Source organism: Cydia fagiglandana, chromosome 18 (genome assembly GCF_963556715.1).
Source record: "Cydia fagiglandana chromosome 18, ilCydFagi1.1, whole genome shotgun sequence".
Classification (NCBI taxonomy): domain Eukaryota; kingdom Metazoa; phylum Arthropoda; class Insecta; order Lepidoptera; family Tortricidae; genus Cydia; species Cydia fagiglandana.
Genome location: NC_085949.1, coordinates 1143841 through 1162472, shown reverse-complemented (window position 1 = coordinate 1162472; position 18632 = coordinate 1143841). Strand labels below are relative to the sequence as shown.

Below are 18632 nucleotides of genomic sequence, written 5' to 3'. Positions count from 1 at the left end.
TTATGCAATGAATTGAGGTGTAAAAATGTATACATATTTATGAACTCGATTGTACAACCTCGAACACAGCTACGGAATATTAAACTTTGGATTTATTTAGAAAAAAGTCCGAAAATAATTCTGAAGTATATATTTTATATGTATTAGGTTACATTTTAGGTACATGACATCAAATACTATTTGTGATACTTAATTAAAAGATCTCTTTTCTCAAAAATTTCGACCTAAAATCAAAACTACCCGTAGGTTCAATTTTGTCTCACTCACGACGAAACGATGATGTGAGGCTCATTCTCACTTTGCTGGCCTAGGCCGGCAATGTACGTATGACAATCTATTGACGGCCACAAAGTGATGTGATGTTACGAAGTATGTTCTCATGCAAAAGACCGTCAGCGCGATTCGGGAAATGAATTAGAGATACACTAGATATGAAATAGTAAAGATATGTGCTGTTCCACGGCAAAAGGTACCTTATGGCTATGCGACGTAAGCGCCAGCCGCCATCTTCGACATGCATATTATCTATCCACATATCTTTACTATTTCATATCTAGTGAATCTCTAATTCATTTCCCGAATCGCGCCAAGTATAGTTATATCCGGTTTGGAGAAAAGTCAGCTACTTTTAAATTGCTATCAAATAACACTAACAAAGCATATTAAATACATTACCTAACTTGGCTTACGTTTACCAAACAAGTTTTCCATATAATATCCAGACAATTCGGTAGTCTTATAAACACGTTATTTAAGATAATAATGTCTTGTTTTTTATAGAACGGAAATGCCACCGCATGTGAGGTCAAAATGTATTTACCTACACAAAGTTATAATTGCGGTCAAGTCTTCATTATACAAGTGAATTTTATATGTGGTTTCTGCTTGTTGACCTGTAAAGTAAAGTTGGTAATAAAAACAGGTTTTACACCCGGAGATGGTCACGTTCTTTTTTTATGATAATGTGGCAATGACTCGACCTCAGTGTGTGTTTAGTTCTTGGTAATGTTATATGCGCATTTTATGCTTATTGGGAAATTCTAATTGAGTTCTATTTTTAGTTAATAAGCATATGAGTAAGATAACTTATGTCGCCAAGTAATTGTAAAAGTGAATAGACAAGAAAATGATAGAATTTTAAACGTCAAGTACCTATATACCTATAAAAATATATGTGTATTATAGTTTTTTAAACAGGTAATGATAGTAAAGTGAGCTCATAAATTAATAAAAGAGTTTACAATATTATTATTGTCCTAAGATACAATGATAAATTTTAAATTAACTTAAAATAGCCAATAAGCAATTTAAAATTCGACTAGTACCTAAATAACTATAGGTACTTTTACAGTACATCTGGTGCTACATTACGGCACTAGGTGCTATAATAAGCACATTACGCAACTACGACAAAAATTTAAAGGGCCAGTACTGTAAAACGTTGTAAATAACTTAATACACCCCATTCGACATAGGATTCACTTCGATAATATGCATTACATATTTTTAATCAGAAATAATGTAAACATTAAAGAGCACCCGACTGTTATTTAAATTAACCACCATTACCAAATATATTTAATTGGTGGTCATAATTATTAAAATTACCGAAATATTTCGATTATTTGTGTCGCTTCGAAGAAATTAAACCGGACAAGTGCGTGTCGAACTCGCCCACTGAGGGTTCCGTACTTTTTTAGTATTTGTTGTTAGAACGAACGTCAACAGAAATACATCATCTATGAAAATTTCAACTCGCTATCACGGTTCATGAGATATAGCCGGGTGTGGTGACAGACAGACGGACAGTGGAGTCTTAGTAATAGGGTCCCGTTTTTATCCCTTGTGTACGGAACCCTAAAAGCACCTCAAAGCATGTGTAACTTACTCTTACAATTGAATTTCGCGACGTTAGCAGTTCCTTTTTCCGCGCATGTCACATTTTGGTTGTATCTTATTAAACCTCATTTTATAGCCTTGTTATATCTGAGCAACACTTTAAAGCCACATTTCCAATTAGGCTTATCTGCTTTAATCGGTTTTCTGAATTTAAATTCATTTAATGTGTTTTGCAAAGCACTTTGTCAAATTCGCAGTAACTTTTGTATAATTTTGGATGTTTGAAGCGTTTTGGCGGTCAATTAAGTTGAAATTTTGCGGGAAAGATTATAATTATTATGTGTTTTATAAGGTATATATTGCGTGTTATCTACGCGAATTTAAATCTGAAATCGGCATTAATATACACAATATTTTCATATACTGTACATTCTTACCTACCTATGTACCTAGTACTACTAAACTACCTAAACTATTACTACTTTAATGATAATGAAATGACGAATCTAATGATATGATTTTACGAAAGAATCTAAGAGCACATTTGAGCAAAAAATAAAAGTGGCAGAGATCATTCCAAGAAAAATCGACCGGACATAGTTACAGTACGATGACCTACAAAATCGTTGATCGATGACGCAGTGATGAGATCAATTTGATGACGGTATCAGATAATCATCATCAATCTTTGACCTTGAGGTTGATGTTGCATGACTGGTCTGTGAGATGGTAATAGGTTATACTAAAAGACTAGTTTTTTAGTGTTCCGTACAAAACTTTGTGTACGGAACACTTATGGGATCACTTCGGTCTTGTTTATGATCTGAATCGTTTTTCTAATAACCTGATATATTTTACGGTGTGAAGAAATCATACTGAGCAACTTTTATTATAAGAATAAGATATGTTTGTAAGTACAAAAATTAATAAAAAAATAACACAAAACTTAAATTTATTTAGAACATAAATATTTGTGCCAAAAGTTTCTCACTCAGCTTCTATGAGACCAACACTCTGAAATCACAAAAAATAGCTTTTTCATACGTTTTGACTGGTCTGATGTTGATACCTAAGTATATTATTTTTAATGGAAAAGTAAATTTTTCGCGACTTTGGGTTTGGTGCCATAGTAAAAGTTGCTCAGTATAATCGACATATTCACATCGTAAAATTTTGCAGTACGGCTACTGCTACTACCAATTGACATTTACTCTAGTGACAGCGTAAAAACAATCGCTGTCCATCTCGCTCGCACTGATGTATTGGTGCGAGGCGGTGCGACTGCTCTTATTGGACAATTTTGTCTTTATTTCTTCTACTTCTTCTTCCTTGTCCTAACCTCATGGCTGAGGGACGTGACGAGTGAGGGCACTCACCAGTGCTCTCCAAGCCGCTCGCTCTGTTATGGGCCCAGTGCATGCTAGCCTGCAATGTGGCGTTTGTTACCGACGTTATTCTGTCCGCCCAACGTGAGGCGACACGTCCATCCCTATGCTTTCTTGCCATGCGGCTATTTAACGTGTTTTTTCTTCCACAGTGCCAACATCTGACGTGCAAGGCGTGCTGGGGAAGAAGGCGTCCCTCCCGTGCGACATCGCGCCGCTGCAGCAAAACGACGAAGTGGTCATGGTGCTCTGGTTCAAGGAGAGCGGCGGGGAACCTTTATACAGGTAAGGACCCTTAGGGCCGCCATACACGGACTGCTTTAAGCAGTCAGTGCCGGCAGCTTCAAGCGGTCGCCGTTGGGTGATCTGCAGTTTCAATACAAAATCGTCATTCGCAATACACGACACGAACCGCTCAAGCAGTTGAACTGCTTCGGGCGGTTGACTGCGCGGTGAAATATCATCATGAGGTCAAGCTGCACAAGCAGTCCGTGTATGTTGATCATTGGGTTACTGCTCGAGCAGTCCGTATATGGCCGCTCTTAGGGTCTCCCGAGCGTCGGCGGCTATAGTCAACTCGCAACCGCGCGACTGGTGGCAGCGGCGGCGGCACCAGGTTGGAGTGAGACACAGCGATCGAACCTTTCGTTACCACCTGCTCGACGCAACGTCGCCTCAACTGCGCAGCGACACCGTTCCCCATAGAGCTGACTAGACATCGACGCTCAAAAACGTTGCGACGCTTAAAAGACAGAGGGCTATCTATGTTCAGCTTTGAATAAAAAGTATAAATAAGGGAGATACAGTTCTGCAATTCAGGACTGTTTTATTGGAAATTTCCGCCTCTTTAATAATATTCAATTTAGACCTCTTCATCATCATCATCATCATCTCAGCCATGAGACGTCCACTGCTGAACATAGGCCTCCCCCTTGTGGGGGGTGAATGCCATAATCGCCACGCTTGGCAGGCGGGTTGGCGATCGCAGTCGTGTACACCGAATTTGAGGGACGCTGCTGCCCGTCCACCGGTGGCCTTGGACGTAGTTTAAGGACATACTCGGGTCCGGGTTTAGACCTCTTAAGTATTAATATATTTGAGATATTTGTGGAAAAATAAATATCTTCTTTTTTCCGTCTTTTTTTGTATACGTATAATTTTTGAAATTATTTGCGTGGGAATGAACGCTTGAATACATCTTTTGATTTATCATTTCAAATTCAATGATTAGGAGTAATTTTAGGAGTAGGTAGTATCTCTATTTTCACTATTTTGAATTGGACTATTTTCTCACAATCAAATCCCAAATTCATACTGGTTATTATAATTCAGTGGCGGATGCTATATGTGGCAAGTCCATAATTCGCATAATGGATACCTAGTAATATTCGCATTGAAAACATATTCATTTCTATATTCGTATCTAACATTGTACCTATTTCTAGCTAATTTGAATACCTACAAACACGGACTAGTCTATCAATATAGAAGCTTTAATTTAGGAATAAGATACTTCGAGTATACACGTGTATTATGTAAATGCTTTGTATGCCTTTGATGAATATGCTATAGCGTTCACCCGTCTGAATGGAGGTAGAATTCCTTCCCACCTCCATGTAGGTTTGTAGGTACCTAGGTAAGATCTCTGGTTTATCTATTTCAGATTTCGATAGATGTTACTTGAGGCATGAATGGATTAAATGTGAATAAAGCTACAGAGTCAACTACTCTGCCTCCGATACCTACAGACGTCAAAGATATGTTTACACTTTTGCACCCTACTCCTTTGTAATAAGGCGAAAAATGTAAACATATCTTTGACGTCGACTATACAGATTGTTTACAAGAGGGGTTAACGCAAAATAGTAGTTTTTAAATTGAATGAAGTCATTTTTTTTCAAACGGCAATGCCTTTATAAAAATCACACGGAGACTAGAATTATATTTGCAAGGACAGACACCAAGCAAAACCTTAAAAGGTTAAAGTTGTCTCGAAAAAAAACAAAAACATACCTAATTTTCATTGTATTTCGTTACCCTACAATCCCTACATATCTTTTTAACGCCCACTGCTGAGCATAGGCCTCTCTTCGAGTAGGTACGCCACTTATCCCGGTCCTGAGCCAATCACATCCAGAAGTGACCCGCAATCTTCCGAATGTCGTCCACCCAACGAGCCAACGCCAATATTATTACACGACTGCCCAAAAAGAAGAGTGTATTGTTTTATATTTAATTTTCTTCTTTGTTATTAACAATCTTTACTATCTTAATTAGCAACAATTATATTCATGCCTTCCATTCCCCTGAACAACGTTACCATTATTACGCAACTCACATCCACTTTAGTTGTTCGGAGAAAAATGTATTTCCATTATTCAGAAAGGTTGTATCGTTTATTATGGGATAAAAATAAACTACATTGATACGAGAGACGTTTCCGGAGCCGTGCGGAAATACGGACATGTTTGAGCGACAGGGCGTATTCGAGCCTTAAGCCTACTGGCCTATTCGAACGTCAACGTACACTGATATCAGAATACATCTAACTGATGTCTGATGTTTTCCAAATTTTTTCAATGGCCACTGCATCCCTGGCGGATGATTGTTGCACCGCTGTGTCAAGAGCGGTTGAAACGGCTAATGCATTTCCGCTTATGGCTATACAAGCCTATCGCTGCACGGCACTTCTTGCCGCATAAGTCGCATGTGTGAATTAGTTGAGCCTCTGGATCCGAGACCCGGCTACCAGCCCGGAGACGCCTCTGTGTCTTTTAAATTTAATCTAAGCGAACGGTGCTAGTTCGCAGACGTTTCTGCTTGTTAAAACTAAATTTAGTACATATTACCCATACTAAGCGGTGAATTTCCAATATGACATGGAACTCCGATGGCTGTTTAAGAAGTGTACGGCTTACGGTAGATGTCGGGTCCCCTAGACCCTAAGGTGGAAATATTCGCTAGCTATGGATGGAGTCTTGGTGGGTCATTTGGCAGCGCTGGAGGATACTCCAGCGCTGCCAAATAAATCCAGAGGGTCGATAGACCCTCACTGAGAGAAAAATCATCACCAAGAATTAAAAAACAGTTCTGTACTGGGGGAAAAAATGAAGTTTTAGTAATAATTATGGACGTTTCACTATTTCTGTAAAGTTTATTTATTTCTACAAACAGCTCAGTATAATCCCAAATATAATTTCAACAAACAGATAATAACTAATAGAAAACAACTAATAGAAAGCAAGAACTTATAGAAATTGCAAAAGTCAATTTGTTCCTATTAGTTAACTCTCCTTGTCCCCGGATTAAGTTTATTTTTAGGGTTCCGTACTCACAGGGTAAAACGGGACCCTATTACTAAGACTTCGCTGTCCGTCCGTCCGTCCGTCCGTCCGTCCGTCCGTCCGTCTGTCACCAGGCTGTATCTCACGAACCGTGATAGCTAGACAGGTGAAATTTTCACAGATGATGATGATGTATTTCTGTTGCCGCTATAACAACAAATACTAAAAACAGAATAAAATAAAGATTTAAATGGGGCTCCCATACAACAAACGTGATTTTTGACCAAAGTTAAGCAACGTCGGGCGGGGTCAGTACTTGGATGGGTGACCGTTTCTTTTTTGCTTTTTTTGTTGTTTTTTTTTTGCATTATGGTACGGAACCCTTCGTGCGCGAGTCCGACTCGCACTTGCCCGGTTTTTTTGTAATTCTAAGTGTATTTTTGTTGTACTTTTCTCTCAGTGCAGAGGCCGTGAGTTCAAGTCTCACCCAAGGCAGTAATTTTTCCACTTTTAAATTTATTCTAAGCTTCACTGATGTCATTCAGCTATCGTCACTTTCGCTCGTACTTTCCGTACATGTATCGGCGCGATCGAGACGCACGATAACTAAATAACATGATTCAAATATCATTTTAATGTCAGTGTACGTTCGAATTGGCCTGTTATGTTGAGCGACAGGGCATATTCGAGCCTTATGTTAACGTCATAACATTCGGATGTTATTCCTGATTCTTCCGTATGATGTAGGTGTTTTGGCAGCCTGATTTCCCCAAAACGTAAATCATAATATTTAATATATTTGTTTTACTAGGTAGTGAAATGTCCTGTAAGAAGGAAATATTAGTGATGGTTAAATTCCTTGTATAATGGCGGTAATAGTAAAAATAGTATTATCATCTACAAGAGAGAGACACTGCACTTTAACGGCCACCCCACACTAGCGTCTTATGAGCGTCGTCTAGTCAGCGCTGTGGCAAAATGGCGTCGCAGCGCAGTTGCGTCAACGTTGTGTTGAGCAACAACCATAGGGTCGACTAGACGCCGTCGCTCGAGAGACATTAGTGTGGGATGGCTCTAAGTACCTCTCTTACAATTGTTTTATTTTAATTTGCCCTATATCTTACAGCTACGACATCCGCGGCCGCACCGCCAACCAGCCGAAGCTATGGTCGTCCCCATCCGTCTTCGGGAACCGCGCGTACTTCAGAGCGAGCGCAACGCCGGCCGTACTGATGGTCGACAACGTCATAGCGGTGGACGCGGGACTGTACCGCTGTAGGGTCGACTTCAAGAATTCTCCTACAAGAAATCTGAAAGTTAACTTCACTGTTATCAGTAAGTATCATCATCATCATCATCATCTCAGCCTATATACGTCCCACTGCTGGGCACAGGCCTCCTCTCGAGCGCGAGAGTGCTTGGGCTATAGTCCCCACGCTAGCCCAATGCGGATTGGGGACTTCGCTCTGGTCCCCCCGTCTTCGGGAACCGCGCGTACTTCAGAGCGAGCGCAACACCGGCCGTACTGATGGTCGACAACGTCATAGCGGTGGACGCGGGACTGTACCGCTGTAGGGTCGACTTCAAGAATTCTCCGACAAGAAATCTGAAAGTTAACTTCACTGTTATCAGTAAGTATAGCTCATCATTATCTGTGGCATTCGGGCAGCAGTTAGAGTGAGAGAGATAGTCATGTTAGACAGAGACAGAGACACTGCATTGTCTATGCTCGAAGCTTATAGATAGTCGCAGCGAGAGAGAGTCACAGAGATAGTCATGATGTACAGACTACAGAGACACTGCGAGTTAGAGTAAGATAGATAATTATGTTAGTAAGAGACACTATGGGTCTCGGGTGCCGTCGCTCTGGTCCCCCGTCTTTGGGAACCGCGCGTACTTCAGAGCGAGCGCAACACCGGCCGTACTGATGTTCGACAACTTCATAGCGGTGGACGCGGGACTGTACCGCTGTAGGGTCGACTTCAAGAATTCTCCGACAAGAAATCTGAAAGTTAACTTCACTGTTATCAGTTAGTATAGCTCATCATTATCTATGGCATTCGGGCAGCAGTTAGAGTGAGAGAGTTTTGTCACTTTTAAGTACTTTGGAGGTCAATTCTCCCAGTAAGTTGAATATGGACAGCTAAAAAAATACGTGTCAGTTATTTTAGACTACTCTACCTACATAAAAATAAATCAAATCGGAGCCGGACAGTTGGGTACCCTTCCTTGTGAGCTACGGAAGCTTTCCATGCAACTGCACATCTTTTAAATTTTTACCTTATCCATGGTATTTTGTTGCAGTACCTCCAAATCGGCCCACGATATACGACTCCAAAAGAAGAGACAGGACGAAGCTAGTGGAGCCTTATAACGAAGGATCAAATGTGCAGCTAACCTGCGAAGTAGAAGGAGGTGAGTTAGTAAAAAAATAACGATCATATAGTCATGATAACAATCATATTTAGTTTAGTGGGCTAGTGTAGCTACGAAGTAGATGCCAAGTGGGCGCGGACGCGGCAGGAACAGTCAGAAATAGTGGGACGACTTAGTTTCCGTAACAACCGTCCGGAAGAAACACTAAATCGGGAGTTATGGAGACGAAAGAGAAAGCTGTGAGGCACCTGAATGAGCTAGGAAAAAAAGTGAAAGGCTTTTGGCCAGCTGTGAGACACCTGAATAAGCTAGAAAAAAAAGTGAAAGGCTTTTGCCCAGCTGTGAGACACCTGAATAAGCTAGGAAAAAAGTGAAAGGCTTTTGGCCAGCGGTGAGACACCTGAATAAGCTAGGAAAAAAGTGAAAGGCTTTTGGCCAGCTGTGAGACACCTAAATAAGCTAGGAAAAAAAGTCGACCATGGGAAATACTACTTAAAATGTATGAAATAGCGGTTAGGTATTATCACTTTTGAGACAAGTTTCTTTCTCTCTCAATTAAACCAGTGATTTATTGTCATCACTTTCAATTTCTAAAGGGTCAATCACTGGTCGGTTTGTAAAAATACTACATGATATTGTTATATTATAAACGGAAGGTACAATTAGTCCTATAGAAAGCATTTACAAAGGAAAATATCCCTAATATTCCAGGTATGATTAAAGCAACGCATGCGGACCTTAACGAGACGTATTTGTGGTAATGTTACTGCAGCGCGGCACGCAATATTCTGGGTTTCTTTATAACCGTCAATTGGTTGCCTGCCTGTTGTATATGGATGTATATAGTACATTATTGTCGAGGCTCGGAAGTAGCTACTTGCAGGCTGAGGATTCGTTTTAAACGGACGACCTTGGGAGTCCGTTTAATTGAATCCGAAGCCAGCAAGTAGCCTTCCAGCCGAGTCATATATAGTGCTTTTCTCAAAAATGGTGCAAGACATATAAATATTATAGACATATTTTACAAAAGCAACATTCTTACGTATATATTTTCACAGAAAAAAGCCCTTGCCGCCTTTTTATTTTTTTTATAAAAAAATAGAAGTGTATTTTTCTGCCGAAAATGCGCCAACCTATTTGAGACACCTAAATAGTCGTGGTACTAATCATCTGTTTGGCTGTTTAATGGGCCTGTGCCTTCAATTGATATGGCCATTTCAACTTTTAAAAAGTTTGGAACTCGACAAATAATGGAATTTTTATGCAACATTGCAGTCCCAAAATCGAGACTGCAATGTTTTTAACTTTTTAATTTTTGACTGACCATAAACTACACGCTTCGCGACCTATTTTTTAGACGGCAAAGTCGACTTTGCCGTCCATTTTTGAGAAAAATTATTTATTATACGAAATAGGGACATACAAACTTGATAAAAGTACAAATGTGATTTTTTCCCCTTTAAGTACCCACCCTCTTTTTGGTCCCTCTTTGTAGTATTTGAAAATAGAAAGTGAACTTCAGACATAATTATAATATTACTAAAGACGAACCAAGCATATTAATATCGTCTAATAAAATCAAACAAAGGGGCTGTGGTTAATATACATTGAATTGTGTAAAAATATTTTTTATAATGTTAATATCTAGAGAGGAAAAGGTGGACTACGTTTATACCGGGTGTGGCCTGTAATACGAGCAAAAAATGTAACTGTAGGCTGTACTTCTCATACTGACCAACATTTGTTCAGCAACTTTTAAAAATAACTTGTGGTTTGATTTTTAATACACTTTAAAGTTTATTCTAAGACGCAATGTATTGCGAATTTTGTTATGTTTAAGGCACGACAAGCAACGTCAATCACAAATGATATGGCATGGCGATGGCGTCCATTGAAGATAATATTTATTTTGTATGAAAAATAGGAAGTCTAAATACATCATAATTTTTAAAAGTTGTTGGACAAAAGTGTCACCGTTTGAGGAGTACAATCTAAACTTTAATTATTTGCTCGTGTTACAGGCCACACCCGGTATATAGAAATGCGTTCTTGAGCGGTCGTCCTTTTCTTCTTAATTTCCTTAGGCTTAACTGTTTCAATCAAATGAGAACCTTTCACGAACCAAATAAAGTATCTCTTCTATTGATTCATGCCTCAATCAAACGAAATTCATCCCAATTAAATATACAACAAGGTTCAAATTACAAAGAGGTATTATTTTGTATGTTGGGTCTTAGCGAGGTTTAATCAAACTGGTGTGATTCCGTTCTCTGCTTCATTTATTAGTCACAGTCAATCTGAGGCTTGTCTGTTTGTTTAGTTATTCTAGCTCAAACCCAATACCTAGGTAATCTAGACAGACTAGACTGATTGATACGCTTTAGTTAGCTGTCGTTTATTAGTACATGCTAAACTAACTGCCGTATTCGAACTTCAAGATATTCACAAGAGACGACACGTACTAGATCCATTCTAGATACGTTATAGTTTAGATATCAACTAGTTCTCTTTTGCAGCGCGATTCGGGCAACCAATGTCACTTTTACGTTAGATAGAGTAAGATATCTATTAGATGTGAATTGGATCTCTAAGTCATATCCTGTGGAAATCGTTCAAGAGTATCTCCAGAATCGCGCAAATGTCAAATTGGACAGGTTAGATCTTAAACATATCGTTATCGTATCTTAGTGATGTCTATTTTATAATCCGAATCGGGCCCTAAGTCTGAATTTTGTCTTAGTTTAAATTACTAGTTAAGTGAAAAAAGATTGAAGTAAGAAGAGAAAAGTTTTCGTTTAAGATGGCAAGAGGGAAGATACGTTACTTTTGTATTGTTAGCCAAGAGAAGAAAAAATCTTAGCATAGTTTGTTAAAGGAAATGAATGTTGTAGCTTGCAAAAAAATGGTTAATTCAAATACTATAAAAGTGTAGGTTTAGATGTAGTGCATAATTGTTTTGCATCGTATTTTCTTAGAAACGTTCGTATACATATTTGTCATGCTATGTAAATGTCAGTACTATTTGTACTAACTGAAATAGCAAGACACGTTCGTAAATTTCACGTAAGTACAAAGTACACCTTACGAAACAAACTGCCCTATTCGAACTTCAAGATATTCACAAGAGACGACACGTACCTAATACTAGATCCATTCTAGATACGTTATAGTTTAGATATCAACTAGTTCTCTTTTGCAGCGCAATTCGGGCAACCAATGTCACTTTTACGTTAGATAGAGTAAGATATCTATTAGATATGAATTGGATCTCTAAGTCATATCCTGTGGAAATCGTTCAAGAGTATCTCCAGAATCGCGCAAATGTCAAATTTGACAGGTTAGATCTTAAACATATCGTTATCGTATCTTGGTGATGTCTACAAGATATCTAATAGATGTCCATTTCAAAATCCGAATCGGGCCCAAAGTCCCTTGCCATGTCTGTCTGTGTTGAACGGATTTTCATGCGGCTTTCACCTATCAATAGAGTGATTCTTGAGTAGTGTATAATTTATTAACCCGTACGAAGCCGGAGCGGATAGCTAGTACCTAGATATATATGTACGGACAGTTGCGAGCAAAATGCAGGCGCGACTGATATCATTTTGTTTTCTCAATGTATTGGCCTCATGGCATAAAAACCAACCTCCAATATTTCGATGAATGTCCGACCAGCGTCCCTGAAAAGTTACTAATTCCAGCGAAACCATTAATCTTGCTGACAAGTTGTCATTTCGATGCTAAATTGTATTTAGTGCTGTTGGCGCTATCGCGATCTGGTCACGACACCTTGTAGCTTTACTACGAACATTGGAGGAATTATACTGCGTGGGTCATTACATTAACGAAAAATGTTACGGTAGTTTATTAACCCAATTCATTATTAATAAGCTCTCTCTAATTATAATCAGTGTGTTTAATTAAAAAAAAGTATTGACTAATAAACATATATCCTCGTAAGGCCATATGTGCATCAGATATATCGGAGCGGCCAAGGTACTCAATAATATCTCAACACACACCCTCGGCTCGATTCTGAAAATGAATTAGATCTCTCTACTAGACCTCAACAAGTTACGATATGGATAATTTAAAGATATTTGTAAGATAGATATGTCAAATTTGACGTTTCCGCGATTCTAGAGGCCCTCTTGAACGATTTCGACAAGTTATGACTTAGATATCCAAGTCACATCTAGTCGATATCTTATGTAAATCTAGTTGATCTCTATATCGTCTCTAGATCTTGTGATTATCTCGTTTCCCGAATACGCGTGCCTGACGCCTTGACAATAGATCTGATGGTGTGACTATACAAAATAATGGAATAAACCATAATATATTGTGTTAGGTATGTAGTTATTGAGTTAATTAAACTTCAAAAGTAGTATTTCGCCATGTTGGTAATTATTTTAGAAGTTTTAACAATAATGTAGGCAGCTTTACAGAAAACGCTTTTTAATACATAAGCCGTAATGTAACATCGATCAACCTGTCCAAAGTTTCGATAACTGCGGATAAAACAATATAACTCCTATCATGTTTACACCAATATACGAAGCTTACTTTCTCAACTATGGAAATATAAACCTTGTTCCCATGTATTAAAGTGCAAAATTCGAATGACACAGGCTACTCAGCGCGATAGAGTAGCGTACATTTATAACATAAATATTGTTCTTTTTCCCTATCCTTTTGTTCGTTCGACGAAACAATACAACGAACTAATCAAGGCTTTACTTTATTGTGTGCCTAATCTAAGGGGTTTTGTTCTGTTTCTATGAGTTGGCGGAACGTTTTAGGGAACGAAATATTTCTATCTTCATCATAATAGCCCTACACAGGCAACGATGGACAATTAACCTCCCCCACAGATTTTTACAATGAATAAAGATCGATAAAGGAAGGCACTTGCAACCTCTCTGGTGTTGCATGGTGCCCTTTCGCCGCAAAAGCGATTAATTCTTTTGTTTAATCGCTTAGTGTAGGAGATAAGACAAATACAATGGAAGCTTAAAAGCAAACACTTGCCACCATTCATGCCAATATAAGAAATAACACTAATTGATAAAAAAAACAGCAGTAAAACAACACAAAATTGCCCAAATGAGTTATTTGAGGCAAAAGGTATTAAACTTAACAAAAGTAAATATGTATGTCATTTCATTAAAAATAATTAAGATTGTTCTTAATTTATTATGCTAATAAGAGAATGTTCTCGAGAAAGTTTGAAATTTTCCGGAAATTTCTTCGGAAAAGTATTCTTAGAAACGAGAACGTTCTCATCGGCATATCACTAGCGGTAATTGCTTATCAACAGGCGATTTGTCTGCTCGTTTTCCCCCTATACCTCTAAAAAAAAACTATTTGTCAACTTTAACGATTTTTTTATAGGCATCATATCATCATCATCATAATAATCAGCCTTTTATATCAGCATTATATGTATAGCCGTCACTTGTTTAGGTCCTGAGCTAATATCATCCAGAAGTGACCCACCCTCCGAATGTCAACCAACCGACGAGTCAACGTATGCATGGCATCCACTTTAGTCTGCCATTTGAGGGTAGATTTTGTTTAATTTTATTTAAATACCTAAAGATACAGAGTATAACTATCAACTCTTTCACAGGCCGTCCAAGACCCTGGGTGACCTGGTACCTCGAGAACACAGTCATCGACGACTCCTACGAGCAGCGTGGCGACGGCGTGACTGTCAACACGTTGACATTCCCCAACGTCGGCCGGCAGCACCTCAATGCGCGGCTGGTCTGCCAGGCTGCCAACACCAATTTGGCGCCGCCGCAGACTAAAGTGCTCATATTGGATATCAATTGTGAGTTTTGTTCTTAATTCCTTCTCGGTTTCTCTCAAGACCCTGGGTGGTCTGGTACCTCTAGGACACGGTGATCGACGACTCCTACGAGCAGCGAGACGGCGTCACCGTCAAGACGCTGACGTTCCCCAACGTCAGTCGGCAGTACCTGAACGCGCGGCTGGTCTGCCAGGCCGCCAACACCAACTTGGCGCCTCCGCAGACTAAAGTGCTCATATTGGATATCAATTGTGAGTTTTCTTCTTAATTCCTTCTCGGTTTCTCTCAAGACCCTGGGTGGTCTGGTACCTCTAGGACACGGTGATCGACGACTCCTACGACCAGCGAGACGGCGTCACCGTCAACACGCTGACGTTCCCCAACGTCGGCCGGCAGCACCTGAACGCGCGGCTGGTCTGCCAGACCGCCAACACCAACTTGGCGCCGCCGCAGACTAAAGTGCTCACATTGGATATCAATTGTGAGTATTCCTCTTTATTCTTTCTCTTTTCGCGCAGTCGCGATTGAGATGGAATGCTACTAAAGTAGGTATACGTAATAGTAGTCAGGTCGACGTTGGTTAAAGTTGCTCCATTAAAACATCGTTCAAGTTTAATTTTGTACGTAAGTCATTCAGTTCTACCCGCTTTAGCCAATTAGCGGTATCTCAAATCAAAATTTTATGCAAACATACCTATACCTACTTTAAATTATTTATCTTAAAATTCCGTTTTCAACATTATTTATTTATGAAGGCAAAATTGTGTTACCTGAATACGCTTTGCGCTAGAACGCAAAATCTAGACATTATTTTTGATTTGATCGCTGCCAATCTCTGACTAATTGGATGACAGCGACGAATTTATTTGAAACTACAAATTAAATCAAAGCTAGTCCAATTAAAATAAAACGCCAGCTAGTAAAATCTCACCGATCCTGCTCTTTTACTGCTCGCATTTATACTAAAAGCATGTAATAAGAGCACAACGTTAGTTCTAAGTAAATCATTAGGAAAAGAAGTAAGAATTTTCAAACGTTAAAGGCACGGTTTCAAACTACTTCTAAATCTGGGTCACGCGGTACTCGAGTAATAACATCAATTGAGTGTAGAACTGAACAATGGATATTTCACCAAAGATCGTTGAAGCTGAAACAGTTTTACGCTTCATTATTATGAATGATTCTGGTCTACCAACATCGATATCTATATTGATTTAATGGTCCGGTACCGTGCTAAGAGTAGAAACGTACAACAACTAAGGATATGGGGGCAATTTTACTTCGCAACAAATCAAGTAAAGACTTAAATACGTATCATAAATACGAATACCTAATGGACCTACATGTATTTTGATTTATATATTTGGACGATACTAGGACTTTACATTTAAATAAATAGAAATGAAGAATTACGTTTGTACATAACTCTTTATGTAAGATTTGGGCGAAATTTGGCCTGCAAATAGCTTATTACCCGGATTCGTATCATGCATATAATGTACTCGATGTCATATTTCGTGATTTGCTTAAGGATGGTCTTTACGACTTATATTTGAAAACCAAGGATCCCACTATATCTTAAACTAGTTAATTATGTGAACAATCAATAATTAAGTAAAGACTCGCTAACTTACAAGCCTTTTGATTTATTGCAGTGAAGCCAATTACAGTGACGATACTAACCAAAGAGAAGCAAGTATCAGCCGACAAGAGGTACGAGATTGAGTGCAAGACGACAGGCTCGAGACCCGAAGCCTCCGTGTCGTGGTGGAAGAACAACAGGCAGCTGAAGCGTATGGCAAAGAATGTAAGTATCGGAAGATAAGTGCAATCATTTTATCGAAAATGGGAGTTAATCACGTATCTTAAGTTTTCAAATCACTTTTAGTGTTTCTGGGATGGTAACATTGTCCCCGTGGTCTTGAAGAAAGACTGCTTAAAGTTGTCATCAGCATCTTCTAGCAGCGCGAGTTGTTTCTAAAGGCCTGACCACGACTTTGCGTGACTGGCTTCGGCTAAGGCGAAAACTATAGGTGAGAACGAAAAGTTCGATCGCTATGTCTCGCTCCAACCCATGGTTGTCGCCTTAGCCGAAGCCAGAGGCGCAATGCCGTGGCACTTGATCTTAATTGTTATTTTACTTGAACTGTTGGACACTAGGGACGTCACTCGGCCGACACACAACATTAACTATATCAATCCCCGATATTCATGTCCGCTTATATTTACTAATGATTGATGAATAATGAATGTGGATGAGATCCTTAAATCCACCCGATTATAATTTTATATTTTCGAAGCATTGTAACTTCATGTCTTAGCACCAACTAACTTTGCAGTTACTACTTTTATTTCGAACACTCACATTCACAGACTTACAATTTTAACTCCAATAAACTTTGCGGATGCCGGAAGTTTTGGTTGTTTTCAATCAAACTAAACTCGAGTTGCTACCTTAATCCTATGCACTTTTCGACTCAATAAACTCCCAAATCAGGCTACCAAGTGAGCTGTTTCCTGCTGTCCCCTGCTCCTTTGTGTTTTAATTAATTGATTCTTTTTAAAGGATCGCCGCTCAAAAGGCAAAAACGCTTCCTTTGTCCGTTTGTCACGGGCTCGGTCTATACTTGTGTTTTATCTCTTAGAGCTTCCGTATTTAGCTTTAATGTACCGGGATTTTAGTTTAGTTTGTACGGCTCTGTGGTTTGTGTAGTTTTTAATGATCTTAAAGTATTTCTTGAAATAATTCCATGTTCCAAGTTTGTAAACACTGTTTAAATAGAATGAAACACGAAAAACAATTAAAACTTTCACCATGAACAACGAATTTCGTTAGGATAATGAAATATGGTTTCAGGAATAAAACCAAACGAAAAATGTGACTTTATTCCTCATTTTTCCCTGGATATATTCTTCGTTTGACTTTTTTCGATTTTTTTATAATTGGATAAGATACGGAATAAAATACGTAAAGTAATTCCATAAATACTTTCAAATTTTTGAAAGCCTGTAGCTTTTCTGATCATGATAAAATCAAATTAGGGGGCATAGCTGAGGTAAACATACAAATGGCGTAAAATTATTTTTTATTTTAATAAATTAAAAATAAAACGATTCAATCCATAGATTTGTTGGTAACAAACTTACAAATCAGTAGACTTAAATTACTTTGTTATTAAGTTATTATTAACTAAGTGTGTGTATGTTAATATACAGAAAAAACTTTTTCACCTTTCTGACCAAAAAGTTTAACTTTTTAGAAACTAATCACTGTTTAGTATAAAATATATATTATTCTTTGTTACAGTTCTCAGAAAACAACGAAACACTAAGCGTCCTCAGTCTAGTACCGGCGGTAGAAGATGACGGGAGGTTCCTTATGTGCCGGGCGGAAAACAAGCACATTCCGGACTCGGCCATCGAAGACAAATGGAGGCTTAATGTGCACTGTGAGTTCTTGCACTAAACGCGTGTTTCTCTCATTGCCCTGGATTCCTTGGGAGATTTATTAACGAATTTACTGACCTGTTCATTCTTAGCGCCGACGCAACGCGGTATATAGTTGGTGACGTTTTCAAGCAAAAAGATGCCGCATTTTGCATTATATTGTTATTTTCAAAAAAGCTTTAGGTGCAGATAACGTTCTTGAAAAGGAGCTTCTTTCTTGTGAACAATTAAATAAGAAAATTAAGTTAAGAGTCCATTTATTGCAATATTTTCACAAGAAAGATGCATAAATCTAACTCTTGTACACAATTTTTGAGACTTTAATATAACAACAAATCTCAAACATTTTAAACTAGACTTTAGTGTCAACTTTACCATTCTTATATTGTTGTTTATCAAATAAGAACTTTCAGAAAATGCATTGTTAGTATTGTGCCTACATATTAGAATAGAATAGATCTTAGATTGCCCAGAGATCGGAACCAA

At 38.6% G+C, this 18632-nt stretch overlaps 1 protein-coding gene across 1 annotated transcript in view; it reads left to right on the top strand.

Moving 5' to 3' along the window:
* LOC134673266 (hemicentin-1) overlaps window positions 1–18632 on the top strand; it is a 231000-nt gene that overhangs the window by 187699 nt on the left and 24669 nt on the right. Inside the window, exons 2-7 of the mRNA XM_063531231.1 lie at window positions 3377–3509; window positions 7635–7843; window positions 8813–8923; window positions 14517–14720; window positions 16355–16506; window positions 18007–18148. Coding sequence (XP_063387301.1) covers window positions 3377–3509; window positions 7635–7843; window positions 8813–8923; window positions 14517–14720; window positions 16355–16506; window positions 18007–18148 — 951 coding nt within the window. The remainder of the gene's footprint in view (window positions 1–3376; window positions 3510–7634; window positions 7844–8812; window positions 8924–14516; window positions 14721–16354; window positions 16507–18006; window positions 18149–18632) is intronic.